This window comes from Pseudopodoces humilis, chromosome 6 (genome assembly GCF_049639895.1).
Source record: "Pseudopodoces humilis isolate 2021_Gansu_Grassland_sample_001 chromosome 6, ASM4963989v1, whole genome shotgun sequence".
Lineage (NCBI taxonomy): Eukaryota > Metazoa > Chordata > Aves > Passeriformes > Paridae > Pseudopodoces > Pseudopodoces humilis.
Genome location: NC_142205.1, coordinates 44,867,115 through 44,890,739, shown reverse-complemented (window position 1 = coordinate 44,890,739; position 23,625 = coordinate 44,867,115). Strand labels below are relative to the sequence as shown.

General features: G+C 48.3%; 3 protein-coding genes across 13 annotated transcripts; all 3 read left to right on the top strand.

The window, feature by feature from the left end:
• Positions 1-283: 283 nt before the first annotated feature.
• On the top strand, positions 284-3,238 carry LOC102113793 (sulfotransferase 1B1-like). 8 transcript variants are annotated; one of them, XM_088056451.1, is made up of 9 exons: positions 391-405; positions 866-945; positions 1,625-1,773; positions 1,956-2,084; positions 2,179-2,276; positions 2,383-2,509; positions 2,588-2,682; positions 2,758-2,938; positions 3,012-3,238. In XM_088056451.1, exons 3-9 carry the CDS (start codon positions 1,626-1,628, stop codon positions 3,122-3,124), a joined length of 891 nt encoding a protein of 296 aa, XP_087912577.1. In that variant the 5' UTR covers positions 391-405; positions 866-945; position 1,625; the 3' UTR covers positions 3,125-3,238. The 8 variants fall into 8 exon arrangements, with proteins under 8 accessions (XP_087912580.1, XP_087912583.1, XP_087912577.1 ...); XM_088056454.1 differs by lacking the exon at positions 866-945 and having other exon boundaries at positions 284-405; XM_088056457.1 differs by lacking the exon at positions 866-945 and having other exon boundaries at positions 385-405; positions 1,622-1,773.
• Positions 3,239-3,505: 267 nt separating this feature from the next.
• LOC102114161 (sulfotransferase 1B1) lies at positions 3,506-6,030 on the top strand. 2 transcript variants are annotated; one of them, XM_014262603.2, is made up of 8 exons: positions 3,506-3,753; positions 4,301-4,452; positions 4,681-4,809; positions 4,898-4,995; positions 5,175-5,301; positions 5,380-5,474; positions 5,550-5,730; positions 5,804-6,030. In XM_014262603.2, exons 2-8 carry the CDS (start codon positions 4,305-4,307, stop codon positions 5,914-5,916), a joined length of 891 nt encoding a protein of 296 aa, XP_014118078.1. In that variant the 5' UTR covers positions 3,506-3,753; positions 4,301-4,304; the 3' UTR covers positions 5,917-6,030. The 2 variants fall into 2 exon arrangements, with proteins under 2 accessions (XP_014118078.1, XP_005517589.1); XM_005517532.3 differs by having other exon boundaries at positions 3,508-3,753; positions 4,304-4,452.
• Positions 6,031-6,446: 416 nt separating this feature from the next.
• LOC102114339 (UDP-glucuronosyltransferase 2A2) lies at positions 6,447-22,861 on the top strand. 3 transcript variants are annotated; one of them, XM_014262587.2, is made up of 8 exons: positions 6,447-6,531; positions 10,138-11,032; positions 12,787-13,419; positions 17,411-17,559; positions 18,788-18,919; positions 19,354-19,441; positions 20,057-20,276; positions 21,521-22,861. In XM_014262587.2, exons 2-8 carry the CDS (start codon positions 10,297-10,299, stop codon positions 21,795-21,797), a joined length of 2,235 nt encoding a protein of 744 aa, XP_014118062.1. In that variant the 5' UTR covers positions 6,447-6,531; positions 10,138-10,296; the 3' UTR covers positions 21,798-22,861. The 3 variants fall into 3 exon arrangements, with proteins under 3 accessions (XP_014118062.1, XP_005517590.1, XP_005517591.1); XM_005517533.3 differs by lacking the exon at positions 12,787-13,419; XM_005517534.3 differs by lacking the exons at positions 6,447-6,531; positions 10,138-11,032; positions 12,787-13,419 and adding an exon at positions 15,155-15,905.
• Positions 22,862-23,625: the final 764 nt, after the last annotated feature.

The following is a 23,625-nucleotide window of genomic DNA, read 5'->3' as shown; positions in this document are numbered from 1 at the left end:
CAGGCTAACAAGGTACCTGGAGGGAACAAGATCCATGACGAGTGGAAAATCCCCAGAGCACCAGCAAATCCAGTGCTGCCGCAGCCCTTGCGTGCACAGAAGCTTTCATGCCTCTGGGTTGTGGCAAGTTTCTTGACAGAGCGGGTGGTGGTGAGGCTCTCCTTGGCCCAAGCTGGAGCTTGGCAGCTTATGGTCTGTGGAACAAAGGTGAAGGGAAACTGCAGCCAATTTTGCTGGCATATGGACAGCAAAACACCTGAACACCTGGCATGGCATGCCTCCTCTCACCAGGAACTTGGCCCTGGAGACAAATCAGGGACGTTTTTCTCAAGGCTGCCAACAGCTGATCTGCTGGCCCTGCCCAGCTGCCAGCCCTCCTGCCCTTCTCACTCCCTCCCGACTAAGGTAAGGAAGAACATTTCACCATCAGCACCTTTAAACACTTTTCCCAGGAGCTTTGCAAACCCTCAAACTTTGGACCCGTATTTGAGTGGAGTAGGGGTACAACCAAAGCCTGAACCCCACATCCCGCTCACAAGCCCCACGTCGGTGTGAGGAGCTGGGTACGTCCACGCAGGTGACTCTTGGACCAGGACAGGGTGATGTTCAATCTCCCGGGATGTGGGTTGGGATTTCTTCCCTGTGTTTACCAGTGCGGCTGGAGGGGGAAGCTGTGACTTCCTCTGTCCGTGCACGTCCCGACGGGCGCTGAGCACGGACAGCTCATCACAGGCATCTGGGGACCGTCCTCATCCCCGCTCGCCCCTTCCCTGCACTCCTCCCACCGCAGCACCGGGACCAGGTCGCTCCAGGCTCCAGTCCCAGCGGTGTCCCCCGCCTCCCTGCGCCTCCATCTTCCATGCAGGGGAAGGAAATTAACAAATCCCGCCCAGTGAGCGGCGGGCAAAGTTTTGCCTCCTCCCTGCCAGAGCACCCGGAAAAGAGGCAAGTAAGCGGGGGGCTTTGGCCACCGTGGTTTCGGGGTGCCCTGGCCTCATAAGCGGGGGGCCTTCGGGGGTGGATAAGGGGGCTCCGTGTCCCCGCAAGCCCCCGGGAAGTGGAAGCAAGACACCAAGCCTCTCTCCAAAAATCACAACGTGGGTGTTTTGCAGCTGTCATATCCAGCGTTTCTGTCCTGGGTGGTGGGTGGAAAGGCTTCCTAGGGAGAGAGTCCTGTGAGCCCTGCTCCTCGTTCCTATCTCTGTCGAACCCGCCCTCAAGCCCCCTGAAAGCCAGGCTTCCTCCGGTGCTGCCGTACAACGGAGAGATGGGGAGGAAAAAGCAAAGAGAAAGCAGCCTGCAACTCCAGCCAGGAATGCCCCTGAGAGTTTTTATACCCAGGAACAGCGCTGCCAGCTTGGTATGGGCAGCTGCGCACTGCCTGTCTGACCTGCGCCCCCCAGAGCTGGTCATGCCCTTGCACTCTCCCTGTTCTGCCACCTGGGCACCAAAATCCCCGCAGAAAACAGGTGCCGCCTCCTGCGATGTCAGCAAGCAGGGCATGGTTTCCTTCCTATGGCCAGGATGGCTGGTTTCAGCAGGGATTTTTTGGAGCCCCCAGGGAAGGAGGTGGCCCTGTGATGCTCCTCCAGCCAGCCCTGCCACATGTCCCTGTCCCCAGCAGGATGGCTGATTCGGACACCTACCTGCGGCAGCCCTGGCGCACCGTGCACGGCATCCCCATGGTCTGCGCCTTTGCCCACAACTGGGAACGGATTGACACCTTCCAGAGCCGGCCTGATGACATCGTGGTGGTCACCTTCCCCAAATCTGGTGAGCATTCCCAGGCACCAGAGAGAGGCCATGCTCAGGAAAGGAGGTACCATTCTGCGGATGCCTGGGCTGGGACTGGGGGCATGCCAAAAGGCAGCACTGGTAGATGGTGACACTCTGGTGCCTGAGATGGGGCTCCAGTGGGAATGCCATCAGCTGGACACCCAATCTTTCCCCACCAGGCACCACCTGGGTCAGTGAGATCGTGGACATGGTCCTGAAAGGCGGTGACCCGGAAAAATGCAAGCAGGATGACATTGTGAACCGGGTGCCCATGATGGAGTGTGCTGCCCCTGGGAAGCTCCCAGCAGGTAGTGGGGCGGCAGAGGGTGCTGGATGGGGACAGGTTTGTTTTTGTTTGGGAGTGCACCGCAGTGGGATCTCTTCTGGGGGAAATCCTTACAGGCGTAGAGCAGCTGGAGACCATGCCATCCCCTCGCATCATCAAGACCCACATCCCAGCTCACATCTTGCCCAAATCCTTCTGGGAAAATGGCTGCAAGGTAACAGGCTGGAATGAACATACTTGGAGGGATCCAGCAGACCTAAGGGCGCTGCCTGCCCCTTTGGGACCTTGCAAGTCCCCACATGTCACCAAGCTTTCTGCAGATGATCTATGTGGGGCGCAATGCCAAGGACGTGGCTGTCTCCTACTACCACTTTGATTTGATGAACAAGTTCCACCCACATCCCGGGACATGGGCCCAGTACCTGGAGGAGTTCATGGCTGGCACAGGTGGGCACAGGGCACCCCTGGGTGCGTGCAGGGGACCCTGCAGGGGACCATCACCCACTGGCTGCTCTCCCCGTGCAGTGGCATACGGTTCCTGGTATGATCACGTCAAGGGCTACTGGGAGCGCAGGAAGGATCACCCCATTCTCTACCTCTTCTACGAGGACTTGAAGGAGGTGATGGGGCGGGGTGGATGGTGCTGTGGGGTCTGGGGGTGGCAGGAGGGGTGAGTGTTGGCCTGTGTCGCACAGGACCTCCGCCGGGAGATTGCCAAGGTGGCCCATTTCCTGGGGCAGAAGCTGTCGGAGGCGGCGCTGGACACCATCACCCGACACACTTCCTTCGAGTCCATGCGGGACAACCCTGCCACCAACTACAGCAAGGTGCCCTCCGACCTCATGGACCACAGCGTGTCCCCCTTCATGCGCAAAGGTGAGCAGCTCTGGGGGGCCTCTGGCTCACTGTCCCCCCGGCCCCTGCTGAGCCCCATCTCGCCCGGCCACAGGCACCACGGGAGACTGGAAGAACCACTTCACCGTGGCCCAGAACGAGCGCTTTGACCAGGACTACGCGCAGAAGATGTCAGGCACTGACCTGTGCTTCCGCACTCAGATCTGAGGAGACACCGCCAGACCCCCCCCAAATCTGCCCCGTGCTGTGATGGCACTGCTGCCGTTCCTTCCTCTCCCCTGGCACTGCTGGAGAGAAATAAAATGTGCTCCCTGACTCTGCCATGGGGTGCTCACTGTCCTGAGTCTCTGCTGATCCTAACCCTGCTGTCCCCCTGGGGCTGCTGTCCTCTTCTTGGGTTGGGGACAAGCAGGTGTTACCCCTGAGCCGCTGTGGTGGGGGGATTGCCAGCAGCAGCTCATGGGATCGCAGAGAGTTTTGGCAAAGCTGTGTATGGGGAACATGTTGTGTGGGTGTGGGCAGTGAGAGGTGTCCTCCCCACCCTGACACATTGGGATGTTTGCTGGGACCTGTGGGACAGAGCAGGACTGGTGCTGCTGGAGATGTCCACTGTGGCCCTGCCTGCAGGTCAGTGGCTGCTGTTTTCTCCCTGCGCTCGCTCCTCCCTCCCTGCAGCTGCTGGGCTGGCAAACATTACTGGCCTCTGTGCCCTGCCTCTTTCCTTCTCCTTCCCATAACAACCGCTGTGAGGCCTCGAGTCTCCCCGTCCTCTGCTGTCGCCTTCCTGGTGTCACCGTCCCAGTGTCACTCTCCCAGCGCAGACCAGCAGGTCTTAGGTGAGATGGGTGTCCCAGGGTGCCCTCTGCGTGCTCTGCCTATGCTCAGTAACGCAGCTGTGTGCTGCAGGGTCCAGGGTGGTGGGTTTGGGGCATTTTGTGTTTGTGTGCAATCAGCACCCTTAAACCGTACCCTGACCTGTGGTCTCCTGCAATAACTCTCCCTGCAAGTGCTAGGGACCCAGCTCCCTGCTCCCGTGGGGTGCTGAGGAAAGGGAAGAGGTGCTATTCTAGTCTAATCCCCTAGGTCTGGGTGATGCCAGCATGCTGTGGGCACCCCTGCCCTTGCCAGGGCTCTGGGTGGGCTCCTGTCCCCGCAGTTGGGACCCCTGTTCTGAGCGGTGGGTGCAGCGATGGCTGCGGTGACCTCTGGTCTGTGCTCTGGTGCTATCATTACTGCTTCCTGAGCAGGCACAACGCCAGGTGACCGGGCTGCCCTGGCTGGTGGCTGCCCTGAGAGGGTGGGGGGTGGGGTCCCTCCCTTCATCAGCCAGCGGTGGGGTCCCTCCCCTCATCAGCCAGCCCTGCAATGTGTCCCTGTCCCCAGTAGGATGGCCAGTCCAGACCCCTATCTGCGTCAGCCCTGGCTCACAGTGCACGGCATCCCCATGGTCAATGCCTTCGCCCACAACTGGGAACGGATTGACACTTTCCAGAGCCGCCCTGAGGACATCGTGGTGGTCACCTTCCCCAAGTCTGGTGAGCATCCCCAAGGCAAATAGATGTGCTGATACTGGGTGGGCAAGTGTGTTGTTCAGCTGAGACCCACTGCCTGGAGGCATGCAGCACATTTAGGGGCTGTCAGGACAGAGTTGCGTCAGGATTTCCCTTTTCCCCCATGGCATCTGGTCGAGGTCTGAGGGACCGTCAGTGCTAAGACACCCAATGCTGCCCTGGCTGCTCCCCTTGATGGATTCCTTTCCCCAGGTACCACCTGGGTCAGTGAGATTGTGGACATGATCCTGCAAGGTGGAGATCCTGAGAAGTGCAAGCGAGACATTATCAGCAGGAGAGTGCCCATGCTGGAGTTCATTGCCCCCGGGAAGATGGCAGCAGGTAGGGAGGTGCAGGGGCACCCTAGAGGGGCCAAGTCCCAAGGGCCTTTGTGAAGGGCCCACAGAGAAAGCGCTCTGGGATCCCGCAGGAACAGACCTGCTGGCCACCATGCCCTCACCCCGTGTGGTGAAGACTCACTTGCTGGCACATATCCTGCCCAAATCCTTCTGGGAGAACCGCTGCAAGGTAACCTACAATCCTGGTCGCTGCCCTGGGGGGAATTACGGCTCCCCTGTTCCCCTGAGACCACACTCCCCACTGCTCCCTCCAGAATCCTAAGTAGCCATGGGAGTTCTAGGAGCTGGAGTGTCCTCCCTGTTGGGGGTCCTGGGGCTGCCCCTCATATCTCCATGGCACATCTGCAGATGATCTATGTGGGGCGCAACGCCAAGGACGTGGCTGTCTCCTACTACCACTTTGACTTGATGAACAAATTGCAGCCGCACCCTGGGACATGGGCCCAGTACCTGGAGAAGTTCATGGCTGGCACAGGTGGGCACAGGGCACCCCTGGGTGCGTGCAGGGGACCCTGCAGGGGACCATCACCCACTGGCTGCTCTCCCCGTGCAGTGGCATACGGTTCCTGGTATGATCATGTCAAGGGCTACTGGGAGCGCAGGAAGGATCACCCCATTCTCTACCTCTTCTACGAGGACTTGAAGGAGGTGATGGGGCGGGGTGGATGGTGCTGTGGGGTCTGGGGGTGGCAGGAGGGGTGAGTGTTGGCCTGTGTCGCACAGGACCTCCGCCGGGAGATTGCCAAGGTGGCCCATTTCCTGGGGCAGAAGCTGTCGGAGGCGGCGCTGGACACCATCACCCGACACACTTCCTTCGAGTCCATGCGGGACAACCCTGCCACCAACTACAGCAAGGTGCCCTCCGACCTCATGGACCACAGCGTGTCCCCCTTCATGCGCAAAGGTGAGCAGCTCTGGGGGGCCTCTGGCTCACTGTCCCCCCGGCCCCTGCTGAGCCCCATCTCGCCCGGCCACAGGCACCACGGGAGACTGGAAGAACCACTTCACCGTGGCCCAGAACGAGCGCTTTGACCAGGACTACGCGCAGAAGATGTCAGGCACTGACCTGTGCTTCCGCACTCAGATCTGAGGAGACACCGCCAGACCCCCCCCAAATCTGCCCCGTGCTGTGATGGCACTGCTGCCGTTCCTTCCTCTCCCCTGGCACTGCTGGAGAGAAATAAAATGTGCTCCCTGACTCTGCCATGGGGTGCTCACTGTCCTGAGTCTCTGCTGATCCTAACCCTGCTGTCCCCCTGGGGCTGCTGTCCTCTTCTTGGGTTGGGGACAAGCAGGTGTTACCCCTGAGCCGCTGTGGTGGGGGGATTGCCAGCAGCAGCTCATGGGATCGCAGAGAGTTTTGGCAAAGCTGTGTATGGGGAACATGTTGTGTGGGTGTGGGCAGTGAGAGGTGTCCTCCCCACCCTGACACATTGGGATGTTTGCTGGGACCTGTGGGACAGAGCAGGACTGGTGCTGCTGGAGATGTCCACTGTGGCCCTGCCTGCAGGTCAGTGGCTGCTGTTTTCTCCCTGCACTCGCTCCTCCCTCCCTGCAGCTGCTGGGCTGGCAAACATTACTGCCCTCGCCTCCCTGTCCCTGCCCGTAAAAACTGCTGCCGTCACCTTCCCGTTGTCACACACGCACACACTCCTGGTGTCACCGTCCCAGCGTCACTCTCCCCGTGCAGACCAGCAGGCCTTAGGTGAGATGGTTGTCCTGGGGTGCTCTGCCCATGCTCAGCTGCACAGAGCTGCTTGTGTAGGGGTCCTGGGTAGTGGGTTTGGGTACTTCGGGGTGCAATCAGCACCCTTAAACCTTCCCCTGATCTAGGATCTGCTGTAATAACCCCAGGGACCCAATTCCCTGCTCCCCTGGGGTGCTGCAGCAAGGGGAGAGGTGCTTGTTCCGGGTGATGCTGGCACACTGTGGGCACCCCTGCCCTTGCTGGGGCTCTGTCCCCGCAGTTGGGACCCCTGTGGGTGCAGCGATGGCCGCAGTGACCTCTGGTCTGTGCTGCGGTGCTATCACTGCCGCTCCCTAGGCAGCAACAATGCCTGATGATGAGGCTGCCCTGGCCATTGCTGTCTGCCTGGTCTTTGCCTAACTCCTTCCTGCTGCAGCAGCAGCAAACTCTCCCACAAAAACAAACCATTGGCAGGATGACTGGGTAAGTCACGGGGAAGGGCTTGCCATGGGAGCATGAACAGCAAACATGCATGAAAAGGTGGAATGGAGAGAGCAACTTCTCCTTTTTTCGGCTGGTGAGCCATTAGATGAGTCCCATCATGGCCATGCCCATGGGATTTTCAGATTTGCCCATCACCATAGTACGAAGCTTTCTTGGGAGGTTGGACAGATCTGCAGGGAGCTGGGTAAGTCTGCTGCTGCTACTTGCTGTAGAACTGACAAGGACAGGGTGCAGCATTTATTCTTTCACCAACAATGCAGATTCCTAGCAGGGACACCAAGCTTGGCCTGAACCTTCCCTCATTTCTTTGATGTTTTGGCTTTGCAGAGTGGAAATGGCTCCCATGCCAGCCACCCTGATGGCTGTTTACCTGCCAAGGTGCCCCTGCAGCATTTCAGCAGCCGTGAAGAGAGTTTGTAGAATCTTAAACTGAATCAAAAAAATCCAAGTGCAATGCTATAAACCTAGCCCCTGTTTTTTTTCATCCTGTGGTAATAGTGCAGAGGTATAAAGATACAATTTATTCAAGAAAGGTGGTCATGGTGAGGCTACTTCATCTCATTAACTTTTGCTGGAGTTTCCCTATACCCTGGGGATTACAAGTCTTTTACTGAGCACACGCACATGTGACTGCAGAATTGCTCAATCCTGTCACTTCTGCATGTAGGGATGAGCCAGCTTTGAAATTTTCCCAATCTAGTACCTCCCTTCCTCTTGCCAAACCCCCCACCCCACAAAAAAAAAGAAAAAAAGGTAAGTCAAGACTTTTAAGTCTGCTTTCAGACCAGAAGCTGCTTTGTTGCATTAAGTGAAGGGGAAAGCACAGAGTCATTTGGTGCTTCTTCAGGGCAAAAGCTTCCCTTTTCCACCCTGGCCCCGAATTTCTGAGGTGCTGGCTGGCATCGAGGTTTCCTAGAAATCAAAGTGCCATGCACACCCCCAGCCACACAGCACAATGGTGAAGAGACAGACCCATGTGTGGAAAACATGAGTTTGCATTGCCTAACTTCTGCATGAGGGCCTTAGCCTTGAAAAGTCTGTTGTTTTTTAACAAGGCTGGAGGTTACATCATGGTCTGCAGCACTTCTGTCAGTAATGTTAGAGGTGTGAAATACAGGCACTTAACACCATCGATATTCTTCTGCCCCACTTCTCTGACATTTACTGGATTTTGTTCTTTAATCCTCTCAAAGTTCTTATCTTCTCTGATCTGAGTAATCTGAGTATCATCTTTGGAGCTGGCCATGGAAACAAGACAAATTGAACTCTTTGGTTCCCCAAACAATTGCTCTCATTTGCTATGGAGGAATTTGATACTAAGGAGTGGGAAATAAAAAATAAATTCCCATCTAAGTTTTTATTCAGGGAAGTGGTCACAACACCAAGTCTGAGGGAGTTCAAGAAGCATTTGGACAATGTTCTCAGGCACATGGTGTGATTTTTGGGGCTGTCCTGTGCAGGGCCAGGAGCTGGACTTCAATGATCCTTGTGGGTCCCTTCCAGCTGAGGATATTCTACGATTCTGTGATCTGCTGTAGCCCATATGAACATGGCCTTTCAATAGTTGCTGGAAAAACTTTAAGTTTCTTATAGGACTTTACAAAATAATCTAAATTAGCCTGAAAAAAAAACCCCAATCATATTCTGTATACAAAGGTCTGTGGAGAGACTGCAGTGAAATTCCTGGCTGTAAGGCCAAATTATGGTTGAAACATGCTGGCATAATAGTACTGGAATCTGAGGGTTTAGAAAAAGCCCTGTTGAATATTATGGACAATACTTAAAAATCACTGATTAATAATCACCTTTAGATTCCTAGGTTCTAGGTTTAGATTTCCAGGTTATTAAACACTTGCCTAGATCTCCAGAATCAAAGGCCACAGAGCCAGCAGAAGTAACATCCCAACTTTTGGAAACTCACACATACAGCACCAACTTTTGAAAATCTCTGCAAACAAACCACAAGATTCACTCTTTGTTGCTGTTGACAGTTTATAAACATATCTACCATAAAACAAACAATTTTGTTTTGCTGGGGGGTAAAAAAGTCTTTTTAACACTTTAGTCAGACACCATATTTCTTATCTCTAGGATACAGTCCTCCTAAGAAGCTGGCTCTGTAATAACATTATAGTATATCCTGGCAAGGGAAAGACCATCTCAACCATTAAATTCCCAGAGCATAACAAAGCAATGAATTAACACAGAATACATTCCTTGCTGCCATTATCCAGTATTTTATTACTTCCTCCTTTTGAAAAGTCCAGTTCAGAGGGTAACTTACTTAAGGTCCTTCTGTCTGATAACCAATCCTGCTGGAGCAGCCCAGGCACAGAGGAGGGGAGCAGTAAGGAAAAGCAGTAAAGTGGTTTTGCAAATCACACCTTGCAACTCAGAGCACAATGTTTATGTACCTTGGAAGACTCTGCTAGGTAAGAAATTTTTGCTGCATGGCATTTGCTCCCCAAATTGTGTTAGATCAAGTGTATCATTATATGTGTGGGTTTTAGTTGTCATTTTGGCTCCAGGTGGTTAAAGAACTGCTTCCAGGCATGGTGTTTATATTCAAGGGACAGCTTTCCAACTGAGAGCCATCGCAGATGGTGTAGGTTTTGCTCTTTAGAGGCTCAGCCCCATGTTTAGACACCCAAACTGAGCTCACAACATGACCAGGTTGGTGGTGACATGCCACAGGCAGTAGCAACAGACCCACTGTGTTAAAAGTTTTCTGGGAGCAGTTGGAAGCTACTGGTGACCTATTAGAACAAACTGCATGTTATTACTGGCATTATCATCAACCAAATGATGGGTTTGTTGACTTCTCTCAGCATAAGAAATATCAGCACTTTTAGCATCTCACTGTGAAAAAGGATGCCAAGTCAGCCCTGTGGCCTCTCATTCCTTGGCCTGTCTCTGGCATTGCTAATTCATGGGAAAAAATGCAAGGGATTTGTGTGAGTCTCAGGGCTGGCATCCAGGTGACTAACTCCTTTGACAGCAGTGAGGACTGCTGTTATCCTCCTAACAAGAAAATAGAACTCCTTCGGTGGGAAGCTAACAGGGTAGAAGGCAGAAAGGGAACAACGAATCACCAAACTTCTTTTTTTTTTTTCTTTTCAGAGCTCAGATGAAACACAGGTTATAAAGGCAATACCTGTGCAACAGCAAAGTTTCACTTCTGCTAAGAGTGCTAGTAAAGAGCCATCAAACACAACACAGAGGTGCAGCACTCCCAACTGGAAGGGAAAATTCCCAGACTATCTAGCCCTAAACTCTGCCATGGCCATGAAAACAACAGGTTCAAAGAAATACCTCCAGCTGCTACTTTTTCAGGTTGCCCTGCTAGGGCCTGTCTTCTGTGGGAAGATACTGGTTTGGCCAACGGAAGGTAGCCACTGGATGAACATGAATGTAATTATACAGGAGCTCATCCGCCGTGGGCACAGCTTTACCATCCTGGTATCCAACGCTACCCTCTACATTGAACCCAGGCCTAAGGCCACGGAGAAGTTTGAGACCTATTATGTGCCCTTCAAGAAAGATGTTCCTGAGAACCTGATTAATGGAATAGTGGATCTGTGGCTCAACAACAGGCCAACTATTTTGACCTTCTGGCAGTTTTACAAGGAGCTGGGAAGACTGTCCGTAGGCTGGCAGGAGATGAACAAGATGATGTGTGATGCAGTGCTGACCAACCAAGAGCTGATGGCTCGTCTGCAGGGGTCTGGCTTTGACCTGATGCTGTCAGACCCTGTGACCCCCTGTGGGGAACTCGTGGCTGTCAAGCTGGGCATTCCCTTTGTCTACTCACTACGTTTCTCCCCAGCCTTCACGCTGGAAAGGCACTGTGGCAAGATCCCAACCCCACCATCCTACACGCCTGCAGCCCTGTCTGAGCTCACTGACCACATGTCTTTTGGGGAGAGAGTAAAAAACTTTGTGTCTTACCACCTGCAAGACTACGTTTTCCAGAGCTACTGGGGACATTGGGATATCTACTACAGCAAGGCCTTAGGTAAGTCTTCTGATACTTCACTTCTCATTATACAGTCTCTCCTTGTAACCTGCAGAGCTAGGAACCCACCAGGGTGGCAAAGTCAAGAGAGAGGTCAGCAAGAGTTTGTCATTATGTCCCTAAAAAGGGGCTGAGCTGCTAGCAGTCAGGGTGCTGTGCTGCTATGCCATTGCATTGAGACATGATCGGGGTCATCCCAGTTGACAAATTTGACTTTTGTCATATTTTTAGTGTGGAGTTTGATAGGACTTCCACACCATACAGGGTGCTCAGGAAGGGTGACTGCTTGCACAGAAAGCAATCAAGAATGGAGCCATTTTCCTCATCCAGAGGATAATAACAAGGAGGGGGGGAGCTGGTGAATTACAAGCCGAACTTGTCACCCTCAGCAGCAATATTTAAGTGCATTGTGGCTTTGTAATAGAGACTTCACTTATGTCACTGGTCATATAAAACCAATTCTCTCTGCACAAAACAAGTTTTATTTAGAACATACCCTACCACCCACAGAGCAAACAGTGAAAACAAATCTTTCTCTGCAGGCTCTTCTTCTGGACTGTTTTGAGTGATCATGTAGAAATAATGTTTATTATTAATCACATGCCATTTCCACTACCTTCTCACTGAGCTCTTCAAAAAAACCTCTTGCAAATCTCTCAGGGTTCAATTGCCTGCAAATACCTTCATGATGCAAGACTCCACAAGTACACCAAGCTGGTGTCATGTGTATAGTACATGAGTTACCTCAGCTTGGCTCCTCACAGTCCAGTTGTTTCCATGACCCCACAGTTTCGTCCCTGAAAGGGTGCTCTAGCCAGCATGGAAACCATACCAAAAGCCTTGGATGACAACATTGTAAAACCATTGTGTAACAGCACTGGGCAGAAACCCTGTAATAATGATTTTTAGCACAGAAAAGAGAACTTACAGTATTTCTTAATTGCACATCAGGAGGGACCATATAAATAAAACTGTTTAATGGATTTTCTGGTTCAATTTATAGTGCATAATTGGCACTTAGTGGCAGGCAGGAAGCCTGCACTATCTCCTCTTCGTCTCCTCATATTCTTTAAGAGGCAAGTTCACATGAGGACAGTCTTAGTCTGATACTGGAGTAATTTGCTGTGTAATATCATCCCCTTCAAGATGCAACTTTTTGGCTGCAGCCCCAGATCACCACTTTAAGCATGTTCTAAAGGGATGCTTAGTGGCTTTATAAAAGCAAACAGGTGCCCACATCATCAGTGAACATCTTTGCTGCCTACCCAGCTGTGTTTCAAAGAGCCAGAAGAATGAAAAAATCACCTCTTCTACCACACAAGTAACACAGAGACTGTAGCTAGATGAGCATAAAGGATAGGATTATGAACAGGATACAATCCTTGCTGGACTGAGCCCCCCAGGGCTGATGGCTCTCCCTGCTGCTCCAGAGGAATCACATTTTCCAGCTTCAGCAAGGCGTTTACCACCAGAGAGTGCCAGTTGGCGCCAGTCAAATTTTCAGTGCCCTAGGAAACCATGATATTAAGCGTGCTATTACCCAGTGCAGGATTTCACACCACCTACCTTTGGCTCCCTGCCCTCGGGATCAAGGCAGTGTCATGCGTGCCCAGCCCAGTTTGGGAGTGCCACGTGAAGGAAGGCACGGGGGCATTGCCACACAGGGCAAGCAATGGCAGGGAAGGAGGTGGCAGCGCTGTTGCTGCTGGCCGTGTTGGGCTGTGCATCTGGAGGGAAGGTGTTGGTCTGGCCAGCTGACAACAGCCACTGGCTGAACATGGAGCACATACTACAGGAGCTTGTGGTCCGAGGCCATGAGGTGACCGTGCTGCTGCCTTCGTGCTTCCTCATCGTCAATCCCACAGAGCCCTCACCCTTCCAGTTTGAGGTGATTGAGGCGCCAATCACCAAAAAGGAGATGGCTGACTTAATGGACGAAATTTTATATTTTTTTTTTTATGAGGAGAGAGAGCTACCTATCTGGAAAAGTGCTTACAAGATAACTCAAAAGATATTGCAGATGAAGAGCATAGCCAAAATAATTTGTGATGGAGTTGTGAAGAATGAGGCACTGATGGAAAGACTGAGGGCATCAGCCTTTGATGTCTTTTTGGCAGACCCACTGTTCCCCAGTGGGGAGTTGGTTGCTGAGAAGCTGGGTATCCCCTTTGTGTACACCTTCCGGTTCTCCATGGGCAACACAGTGGAGCGGATCTGTGGAACACTCCCAGCACCTCCTTCCTATGTACCAACCACCCTAACTAGCCTAACAGATAGGATGACCTTCTGGCAAAGGCTAAAAAACTTCCTCAGCTATGCTCTCCAGGATTTCATATTTCATTATGTTCTCTGGGCAAGCTGGGATCAATACTACACTGACATTTTAGGTAAGTTTTTAGGCTCTCTTTCTAGAAATTATATCTGCTGTACACACAAGAGTGAATACCTAGAGATGAGAGGTTAAGGCACAAATCAGGAACAAGACAGCCCCAAATTCACTCCTTCCTTCAAAATTCCTGCATCAAGTCAAACAATCCAGGCAAGTACAAACATTGCCTGTTAAGCCTGACCTGCTACAGTGGTAGAGCTACATCTGTACAGGCACTTCCAGTATATGTAAAACAGCACTAAGGCACTTGAAACAGGGCTCATTAGTCATATTCCATAGATGAATCATGACAAACACTAAACAGTAAAATACTATATACCCACCAAATACTAGGACTTTTTCTCCCATAGTACACTTCTTACTTGCTACCTTGTCTCAAAATTAGACAATAACCTCCTCAGGACCTTTAAAAGTCTGGGAGATCAGATGAACCCCAATTCACAGTGATAAAAGACACTCTGCAGAGATATGGTTCTTTGCTTTTCTGAAAGTGTATAAAAACCTACTAGATTATAATTATATTCATCTGTAAGTGGTTTTTAATTTTTTTTAAAATAATAGTTATATAATTGTTTTCCCATTTTTGCTCTAGGTGATTATAGTAATGCTTAAGAGGAAACAGGCCAAACATATGCATTGCTAGTGGGGAGATAAAATGGGTATTTCAATATGAGACTTTAAAGTGTTTTTATTTACATTTCACTAGTAAGGTGTAATTCTGTTGAGAGAGCCAAGTTATTAAAGGATCCTACTCTTAAGAGTACCTAGCTGTGTGTTTGTGTTGCTTATCATGTTATGATGACAGACACTAGGAAATCTTGTGCTGGCTGAAGCATGGTTTGGTGTCTGTTGTGTAAGCCTCAGAGCTGTTTGGATCTTGTGGTGTTTTTTTATTGTGAACTGTGGGGTTTAGCATTTAAGGCTCCATGTGCAATACCTGTTTTGTTAGCTTGCATGGGCTGCATGATGGATTTGTGCTGAAAAGTTTTGATAACACAGGGATGTTTTAATTACTGCTGAGCAGTGCTTAGAGTGTCAAGGCCTTTTCTGCCTCTTACCCCACCTCACTAGCAAGGGGGCTGGGGATGCACAAGAAGTTGGAAGGGGACAGAGGTAGGACAGCTGACCCCAACCCACCCAAGGGATACCCTAGCCCATGATGATTTTGTGCTCAGCAAAATAAAAGATATGGGGTGAATTTTGTCAGCGCTGCTGTTTCTCAGGGACTTGCTGGGCATTGGCTGGTAGTGAACAACTGTTCTTCTTGCATCACTTGCTTTTCTTGCTTTTTTCTTTTTTTTTCTTCTTCTTTCCATTTTTTTTTTTCCCCTTCAGTTGTCTCTGTCTCAATCCATGAGTTTTCTAAGTTTTGCCCTTCCTTTTCTCTTCCTTCTGTGGACAATTTAGAGGTGCCTAGCTGCCTATCAAGCTTAAACTACAACACAGGGTAAAGCCTTCTGGTCTTCACATGCTGCAAAATGCACTTTGTGGTGAGCAGATAGGAGTTGCTGTAATTTTAAGACTAGCTGTGGCTCTGCAGAAGACTCCAGAATGGGATTTACTGCCTGCCCAGTCCTCCCCTGTTTTTTTTTTGTGTTTGGACATTCCCACTTGTCATGTTTGCCAATCTTGTCACATTTGCCAGTCTAGTCATCAAACAGGTGTCACTTTTAATTGGTTGGCTCTACAATGTTTGCACAGTGAAAAGCAGTGAACTGCTTCCAGTTCAGTCAGACTAGAGTTGTACATGGAATGCTGAGATGTTGGGGTCAAAGTGCCTCTGGCTGCTCTGTGCCTATGCATGCTGCTGCAGCACTGTTTTTTGTGGGAGGGTGGTGGTCTGGCCCACCGATGCCAGTCACTGGATCAATATGAAAGTGATTCTGCAAGAGCTCATTCTCCGGGGTCACGAAGTGACTGTGCTGGTGGCCTCAAGCAACCTGCTCATCAACTACCAGGATACCTCCTCTCCTTTCACTTTTGAAGTCCTGCAAGTCCCCTTCAGCCAGGAGACCCTGGATGCATCCATGGAAGACTTCCTCAATTTCTGGATGAATGAAGCCTCTAATCTCTTCCCCTGGGAGATCATGTGGACGATGAAAGAGCAACTGGAGGTCTTTACCAATATGTCGAAGCAGACCTGTGACACCTTGGTGATGAACTCTCACCTGATAGCAAAGCTGCGGCAGGCCAAGTTTGATGTTCTGATCGCTGACCCCCTGTCTATTGGCGGGGAGCTTGTAGCAGAAATCCTAGAGATCCCTTTTGTCTACAGCTTCCGCTTCTCTGATGGGAATGTTGTAGAGCGGCTGTGCGGTGGGCTCCCGTCCCCACCCTCCTACGTGCCTGCTAGCACAATGGGGCTGACTCACCAGATGTCCTTTATGGAAAGACTACAGAATTTCCTCTTTTACATTTTCACTGATTTATTTTTCATGAAGTTTTGGCAAGCTGAATGGGATGGGTACTACAGTAACGTCTTAGGTAGGGCAGCTGTTGACTGGCTTCTTTTCTTGCATGGGTTGTGCCTTTTGAATGCTTTGGGATCATCATGCTGTTCTCTCAAAATACTCTTTCTCAAAGGCCAGCAGAGGTGGCAATCTCAAAGTATCTTTCAGTTCCGCATAGTGCAGGGTGCTGAGTGTGAGTTCAGATTCTCAGCAATAAATGCTGTCACCTTTCCTTTTCATCCACCATTCAGGGCTTGAAACAGTCTCCTTAAACTACATACATAGCTGAAAATTTTGCTCAAACATAGTACAGCTCAGGCATGATTCAACATTTAATAAAGAGACCATTTAGTTCAATGGACTTTGAATCTTGTCCAGGGCATCTAAGTTCAGGCAGATAATGAGTGAACAGCAAACACAAGGGCATCTCTTATCTCTTCTGTCGCTGTCCACTCTTTTTCTGCATTTGCAAAGAGGCCTTTGTGCTCTGAAAACTACTCCCTCTTCCCTGGACTGAATTTTTTGATACCACATAAAGACTTAATTACACCTTTATATCACTCTTCTTGTAATGCAATTTAATTTAATTTTCACTTCAGCAACTTTGTAACTGACTCATTGTTCTTTAACTTAAATACAAAGAAAAAATTACTGGTGCAGATTATTATACTGACCAAGTAGTAGAAGACGCCCTACAGGTAATTTTTATCTTGGTGCTTATTTAGCTTGATTCCTGCTTGCATTAGGCTGGCTTTGGAAAACTATTTATCAATACTTCTAACCCTTTTACTCCCCAGTTTCACTTTGTGGAGTAAATACTGCAAAGACAACTTGCAACATGTACCTAAGAATATATATTTTTTCAAATGGTAAACTATAAGACATCAGATTACCATTAGATTCTTTTTTTCAGACGGATTTCTAGAAATATTGGGGTTTGCATAAAATGACATTAGAAGTATCCATGGAGTTGGCAAATTTTTCCCAGTATGTGTAAGAAGCAGCTGACCCAGTCCTCAAGAAAACTAGAGATGTCTGTACCTGTCTTTTATTGTTGTCTGAGCAGCTGCTAAATGAGTCACCATTTGAAAAATGCTACAGAACTTTGTTTAAAAACCTTCCTCCTGTCAGGTGATCATCACTTTGTCATTCATTTTTTATTTGGAACTAAATTTTCTGTGATTCTTCTCTTCCCCAAGTGTTCTCTGTTTTTACTACAAGCACAGGTAATAATTCAGCACCACAAGAATTGCACTTCTATATTAGATATGAAATGCTTCTTGCTTGTATTTCTCTAAAGTAATCATGAAGGTTCAAAATCCTTTTAAGCATTGTACTGCCTTGCTCATGGCCACCAGCAAGAGCTGAACAAAGAGAAAGAATAGATCCAGATTTGTGGATGCTTTCATTTTATGCACGGTTTGATAAACTACACTGATTGTGAGTGCCAAAAGACAAAGGTAATGCTCCTGTTTCACAATCTAGAGCAAACAAGGTCACTCCCATGCACACTGTTAACCTCTTACACCTTGTCCACAGGAAGGCCCACAACCCTGTGTGAGACGATGGGGAAAGCAGAGATTTGGTTAATCAGAACATACTGGGATTTTGAATTTCCACGCCCTTTCCTGCCCAACTTTGAGTTTGTTGGAGGACTTCATTGCCAGCCTGCAAAACCATTACCAAAGGTATCCCAACTTCATTCTGCCGTTGGCTGGTTTGTTACAAAGACTGTTTCTCTCCCTGCAAGCCATGTCCTGAGAAAGCTCATTCTTAAAGATGTTCTAGTGCTGCTGGGGAGCAAGGAACTATTTAGCACCCATCCATACTTGTCCAAACTGAGGGCTGGTTTACAACCTGCTGTCTTAAAAGAGGTTAGCTGATATCAGCACAGGGTAATACAGTGTCTGTTTCAGGAAAAATAGCTGCTACCTCAGGGTACTTAAATGTAATGATTTAATTCTAAGACACAGACTTGCAGCCCATGATAACTTTGAAATACCTGATGCCAGAAGGCACTGTGACAAGACAAATTCTTTAGGTAAAATGGGGTCAAAACTTGCAGAAATAGATGAGTGATAAACATTTTTCGGCTGTATCTTAGTTTAAGACATCTTAAAGGGAGTGAAACACTGAGCATCTCCAGCCTATGCTCTGCTGTGAATTGCAGTATTCAGGTGGAATTTGAAACTCCCAAATACTGAAGATGACTACATGACAAACTCTGGTGTAGCTTATCATTCCTGTAGGAGCCCTGGAAGATACATGCCATCTTAAGTGCAAGTTGTCTACTAAAACCTTCTAACTCTCCTCCCACTCCCCTGTAGCATGGGTTGAGCTTGGGGAAAATGGGTAACCATTCTCTTTGGCATGTTACTGCTCCAGTTCACATGACACTAATAATAGGAACAGGAAAACCTATTGGTCTGATTTGTAGAAAATGTTTTGAGCAATGTGGTACACTGTAAGAAATGAGAATGGTCTGCAAAGTGATGGTACCAACTTGGTGAATCTGTGACCAGGATGCTGAAATACCCTCTCAGGTTTCAGCAGAGCCGTATAATGCAAAGTACTTGTTCCAGGAAAATCCAGAACCATGACCATGCTAGGGAGAGTGTCACAGAGAATGTATGTCCTGCTCATGATAATGCCAGGATTCATTCCTGCTGCTTGAAATGTATCCTGAAACTTGCTTTCAAATAGACAAAGCATCTGTCACCTGTCTCAACCTATCCTGCTCCTCCTTGGGGAGAAACTGACTATTTTCCACAGGGCCAAGTCTGTCAAGCCCTTCTGTCAAGAGGTACTCACACCACCATCATTCCCTTAATAACCTGAAAAGGTTATGCTCTCTAGTCACAGAAACCTGTGTAATCTGCATTGTGTAATGTATGGTATGTTTTCTGTCTCTCCTAGGAAATGGAAGAATTTGTTCAGAGCTCAGGGGAACATGGTGTCATTGTATTCACTCTTGGGTCGATGGTCCACAACCTAAGTGATGAAAGAAGTAATGTGATTGCCAAAGCCCTCAGCCAGCTTCCACAAAAGGTGAATTTCTTTTCAAGCCTAAAACAAGTTGCCTTGTTGCCTTGCTTTTTTCACTTCCATTGCTCTCTGTGAGCCTCTTATGTTCAGAGTGGCCTGTTCTTTATCTGCATCCCTGATGGGTATGATACAGCCAGGAAGCTGGGCTCTCCCAGAGAGACAGACTGCCAAGTTACTTCATGGGGAGTTCTGGTGTTTCACCTCCTCTGAACCAAATGATGTGGACCTGTGTCTACAGGCCAAAATACAAAAATCACTCCATGCATTTTTTTAATTAGCACATAATAAGCAATCAGAGAGTTCAACTGGAGCCAAAGCTATTTGAATTACTGGGAAAAGGTATGTGGGTTTGAGATAAAGCTCTAAAGTACACGTAATAATACAGAAAGGCATATCACATGCACCATGTTTACCACCCTATTCTTCCTTTGTTCAAGGTCCTCTGGCGGTACAAAGGGAAAAAACCAGAAACTCTGGGCTCCAACACCAGGATTTATGGCTGGATACCACAAAATGACCTGCTTGGTAAGACTGATTCTATCTGGGATGGACTGCACCCTTGGAAAAACGGTTTACTTTGTTTTTCAACCAAATGGTTAATTCAGGCAACAGAACCATGTAGTGCTTTGTGGATACACTTTATTTCACAGCTTAAGCTGCAGAACTTTGCTCTTGGGAGCCTTGGTTTCCTAAAATGCCCTGACTTACAGAGCTTGGTGGCAGCTGTCTGGAAGGGCTCAAAAACACCCAAAGGCAGGAGTAAATACCAAAGTAGAGATGTACTCCAGAGTTGGAGTTGGCTTCTGCAGTTCATCTCTAGGGCTCATTCTTCAAAATGCTTGACCTAAGCAAGGCTGAAGCATGGGGCTGTTCTGACCCTGGCACCATGTGAAAACTACAACTGCACAATAGGGGGAGGGCCAAAAAGTAACTGTGGGGTAGTCTGGAGGGACATGCTGATGCACATGTTGTGTTAAATATGACTGTGGGAAAGCTAAGCATGCAAGCTCTGCTGCTGATCCAGAGATCAGGGCTGTTCCCTTTTCTAGCAGTGCATTGTCCCCTCTATGCACTGCTCACATCCTAGTGAATGCAGTCTGCCACAGCTGCTGTAACATGCACCTCTTCTTCCCTTTCCAGGCCATCCCTTGACTAAGGCCTTTATCACACATGGTGGGACCAATGGGCTCTATGAAGCCATCTACCACGGGATCCCAATGGTTGGGATTCCCATGTTTGCTGACCAGCACGACAACATTGCTCACATGGTAGCAAAAGGAGCTGCAGTTCAGGTGGATTTCAACACAATGAAGACCCAGGACCTGGTTGATGCACTGAACACAGTCATTTACAATTCCACGTGAGTTTTGTTCTTGCCTTACACTAGGCTGAGGCTATTAAAATTCTGGGATGCTGATGTGAAAAATTCTGCTGGCTCTTCTAAGAATGGAAAATGCATAAAATATGAAGTTTGGATTTCAGATGAAAGTCATCTTCCCCTTCTGAGATCAGCATTTCTCAAAAAGGAGAGATCAGTAATTTGGTTTTCCTCATATTGCATTTTATGAGTGTTTTGAGAAAAATAGTTATTGGAAAGTTCAGAGGAGCTTTTGAGAGTTCTCTGCCAGTGTAAATCCTCTATTCAGAATCCTGGAGGTTCTGAATAACAATTCTAGTTTAATTAGGTCTTAGCTGCCTACAGTCATAACAGTTCTTTCTCTGACCCCTGACTTAGCAGTATCCTTAGGTTACCATACCTATCAGTCAGGACTTAGAGGAGAAGGAAGCTGGGATCCCTTGCTAAGGATAAGACCACTGACAAAGGGATTGGAAAAATGCAGAAGTCCTCAATCTTTCGCAGCAGATCCTATCCAGTGTGAAGGACAGGTGTTCCTTCAAGTGAGAGCCTGCAAATTCCTGAAGCAAATGGACCAGCACCGATGGAGGTGTCTAGTATCTGAGGGAGTCAGCCATGGCAGAGATGATCTGCTACAACTTGGATGGCAGCTGGTACATGTGGCCTCCCCAGCCTTCCCCTTAGTTTTACTACTGAGCATGACACCATAGGGACCCTTGGGTCAGTTGGGATCAGCTTTCCTTGATGTGTCCCCTCCCAATTCCTTGCAGAACCCCAGTCTCCTCGCTGGTGGGGTGGTGTGAGAGCCAGAAAAGGCCTTCGCTCTGCGTAAGCTCAGCAGTAAAGGAAACATCCCTATTGTATCGACACTGTTTCCAGCACAAATCCAAAAAATAGCCCCCACCAGCTAATATGAATAGTTAACCCTATCCCTGCCCAAATCAACACACTCTATTATATTGGAACAAAAATGCTGCAAATGTTTCCATCTTGTTTTTTTTTAAAGGAGCATCTGGAATAATTTTAAATAACTTTTTTTTTGCAAAATATTGGCTTTCTCTATTACTGTTCTTAACCCAAGTTTATGCATGCAGGAATAAACTGGACCAGTCTCAAATATATTTAAATATGACTAATAAAAATACAAGCAGGGCTGTCCACCTTCCTCAAGAGGACTGCCAGGTGCTAAATAGTTTATTTCAGGAATAAGTGAGAAATCTCTTTGGTTTATTCCGTTTTTTCCCCAGCTATAAGGAAAACGCTCTAAAGTTATCCCAGATACAGCACGACCAGCCTGTTAAGCCTCTGGACAGAGCTGTCTTCTGGATTGAATTTGTCATGCGTCACAAAGGAGCAAAGCACTTGAGACCAGCTGCTCACCATCTCACTTGGTACCAGTACCACAGCCTGGATGTTCTGGCATTCTTGTTCACCTGTACAGCCACTATTGTCCTCATTCTTTTCAAGTGCTGCCTATGTTGCTGTAGAAGATGTGGCAGGATTGCAAAGAGGAAGAAGGAATAGACACCTTGTTCCCATCAGCAGTTTTCTTTTCCTAGGCCAATTCAGCAAGGCATCTATGCACATTCTTTGGTCAACAAGTTTATTGGGATGTACTTTAAGCTGGGCATATCATGAATGCACCACAACAAAGCTGCTGCTGGGCAGAGCTGCTTGCTTAGCCAGCAAATTCCTTCTGGTCTAAATAAAATTAAATTATAGTTGCTTTATCCCTTGGGACCGTGTTAGCTGATCACACATGGCCCTTGCCATGGTAATTTTTGCTCTAAGTTTTCAAATATCTCAAACATTTTGGTCTATTTAATAAATTCAGCCTTGCCCTATTTGGTACTGTGGGTCTGCAACTATGCTCCTTATTCTCTGTCCTCTCCTCTAGTGTCATGCAGGTTTGATTACTGCTTCACAACAAAAATGCCTCTTCTCCTGACAGAAAAGCTCTCTCTAGACTGGACAGTGAATCCAAGATCACAGGCTCCTAAAAAGTGTCCATCTTAAGGGCCATGATCATGAAAACTGGGAGCTGCAAGTGGCAAATGCACTGACTACTTGGGGCCTGAGGGGTGACGAGAATCCTAAGACCATCAAAGAATTACTGTCCTGAGAACCATTTCTCTTTCCCATTTGGTCCGAATTCCTACTGCACAGGCCATCATTCTAACTGCAACACTGTAGGGGTGTGAAAACCACCTCTGTCAGGAACTTGCCCACCTTAACAGCTAATAGATAAATGCAGGGAAACCTCTAGAGAGGGAACTTGCAAAGAGGTAACATTCTATGTGTGAACAGTGCAATAGCCACTTGCCTTGCCTGAAAAGCTGGAGAGAAAATAGTGCAGCCCTTGGGTCAGTTAAGAGTGGTAGTAAATGTAGTACTTCTTCAGGTCTTAAAGATGGCTGTAAAATGCTGCTAGTCCAGGCCTCCTGTTCTAGGTAAGGTTATTTCACTGCTGTACCAGCTTACTCAAGAAAAAACCTGCTCAAATTTTAACTGATATTTTTAAATATTCTGAAATTGTTTTCAAACAGAACGTGATTATTTGTTTACATAATAAAATTCCTTACACCACATCAGCTTTTTTTTATTAGCATTGTCATGTTTCAGCATCTGCTTAAACTTCTTCACACTACAACAAGTACCAAAGCTCATCTGTTTCCGAACTAAAGAGGGGTTTACCTTCCTACAAGACTACTGCCATCTCATGGCAATTTCTTGTATACTGTTCCTATGGTCCTGAAGGGATCACAACCAGGAATATGCACAGTGAACAGAAATGCCTGACACAAGGCCCCAGATCAGAAAAGGATTGCTGTAACTGTTCAGAGAGCTGGGTGGGTCTCTAGACACAGCTCTGCAAGCTGGATCACTATGAGCCCCTGTCACCCAGTTACGGAGATGTCAGAAGGCCAGCAAACTTCCCAGCACACTGCACAGGTATTGGTCAGACAGGGCTAACATAAGACACTGGAAACAGGACAGGTGGGAAAAGCTGGACAAAGTGCAGCACAGTCCCTGAAAGGAGGTGCTTCATTTATGTAAGCTACTCTACTAGAGAAATTATGCTTATCTAGTATTGAATTTAAAAAGTAAATAAACAAATACAAAAAAAACCCAAACAAAAAAGCTCAAACAAAACCAACACCGCCTCTTCATTTTAGAGTCTATATATAATGCAGAGAAATATATCAAAGTATGAGGGTGGTCTATGATGCATTTCTCCAATCAGACATAGAATGTACACTAAATCTGACAGACTGATTCTTCCAGCTAGCAGGCAATACCTCTCTGTGCACAAGAAACTGTGATGAGGAACCCAGACACATATTCAGCCTCC

What these genes read in the sequence shown, in the direction of transcription:
- LOC102113793 (XM_005517530.3), top strand. Translation starts at nt 860, where the DNA reads ATGCAGGGGAAGGAAATTAACAAATCCCGCCCAGTGAGCGGCGGGCAA. An exon ending in CCCTGGGAAGCTCCCAGCAG is followed by an intron (nt 2,085 to 2,178) that starts GTAGTGGGGCGG and finishes AAATCCTTACAG; the next exon opens with GCGTAGAGCAGCTGGAGACC. An exon ending in TCTACGAGGACTTGAAGGAG is followed by an intron (nt 2,683 to 2,757) that starts GTGATGGGGCGG and finishes TGTGTCGCACAG; the next exon opens with GACCTCCGCCGGGAGATTGC.
- LOC102114161 (XM_014262603.2), top strand. Translation starts at nt 4,305, where the DNA reads ATGGCCAGTCCAGACCCCTATCTGCGTCAGCCCTGGCTCACAGTGCAC. An exon ending in GGTCACCTTCCCCAAGTCTG is followed by an intron (nt 4,453 to 4,680) that starts GTGAGCATCCCC and finishes TCCTTTCCCCAG; the next exon opens with GTACCACCTGGGTCAGTGAG. An exon ending in GAAGTTCATGGCTGGCACAG is followed by an intron (nt 5,302 to 5,379) that starts GTGGGCACAGGG and finishes CTCCCCGTGCAG; the next exon opens with TGGCATACGGTTCCTGGTAT.
- LOC102114339 (XM_014262587.2), top strand. Translation starts at nt 10,297, where the DNA reads ATGGCCATGAAAACAACAGGTTCAAAGAAATACCTCCAGCTGCTACTT. An exon ending in CTACTACAGCAAGGCCTTAG is followed by an intron (nt 11,033 to 12,786) that starts GTAAGTCTTCTG and finishes TGGTCTGGCCAG; the next exon opens with CTGACAACAGCCACTGGCTG. An exon ending in ACAGTCATTTACAATTCCAC is followed by an intron (nt 20,277 to 21,520) that starts GTGAGTTTTGTT and finishes TTTTTTCCCCAG; the next exon opens with CTATAAGGAAAACGCTCTAA.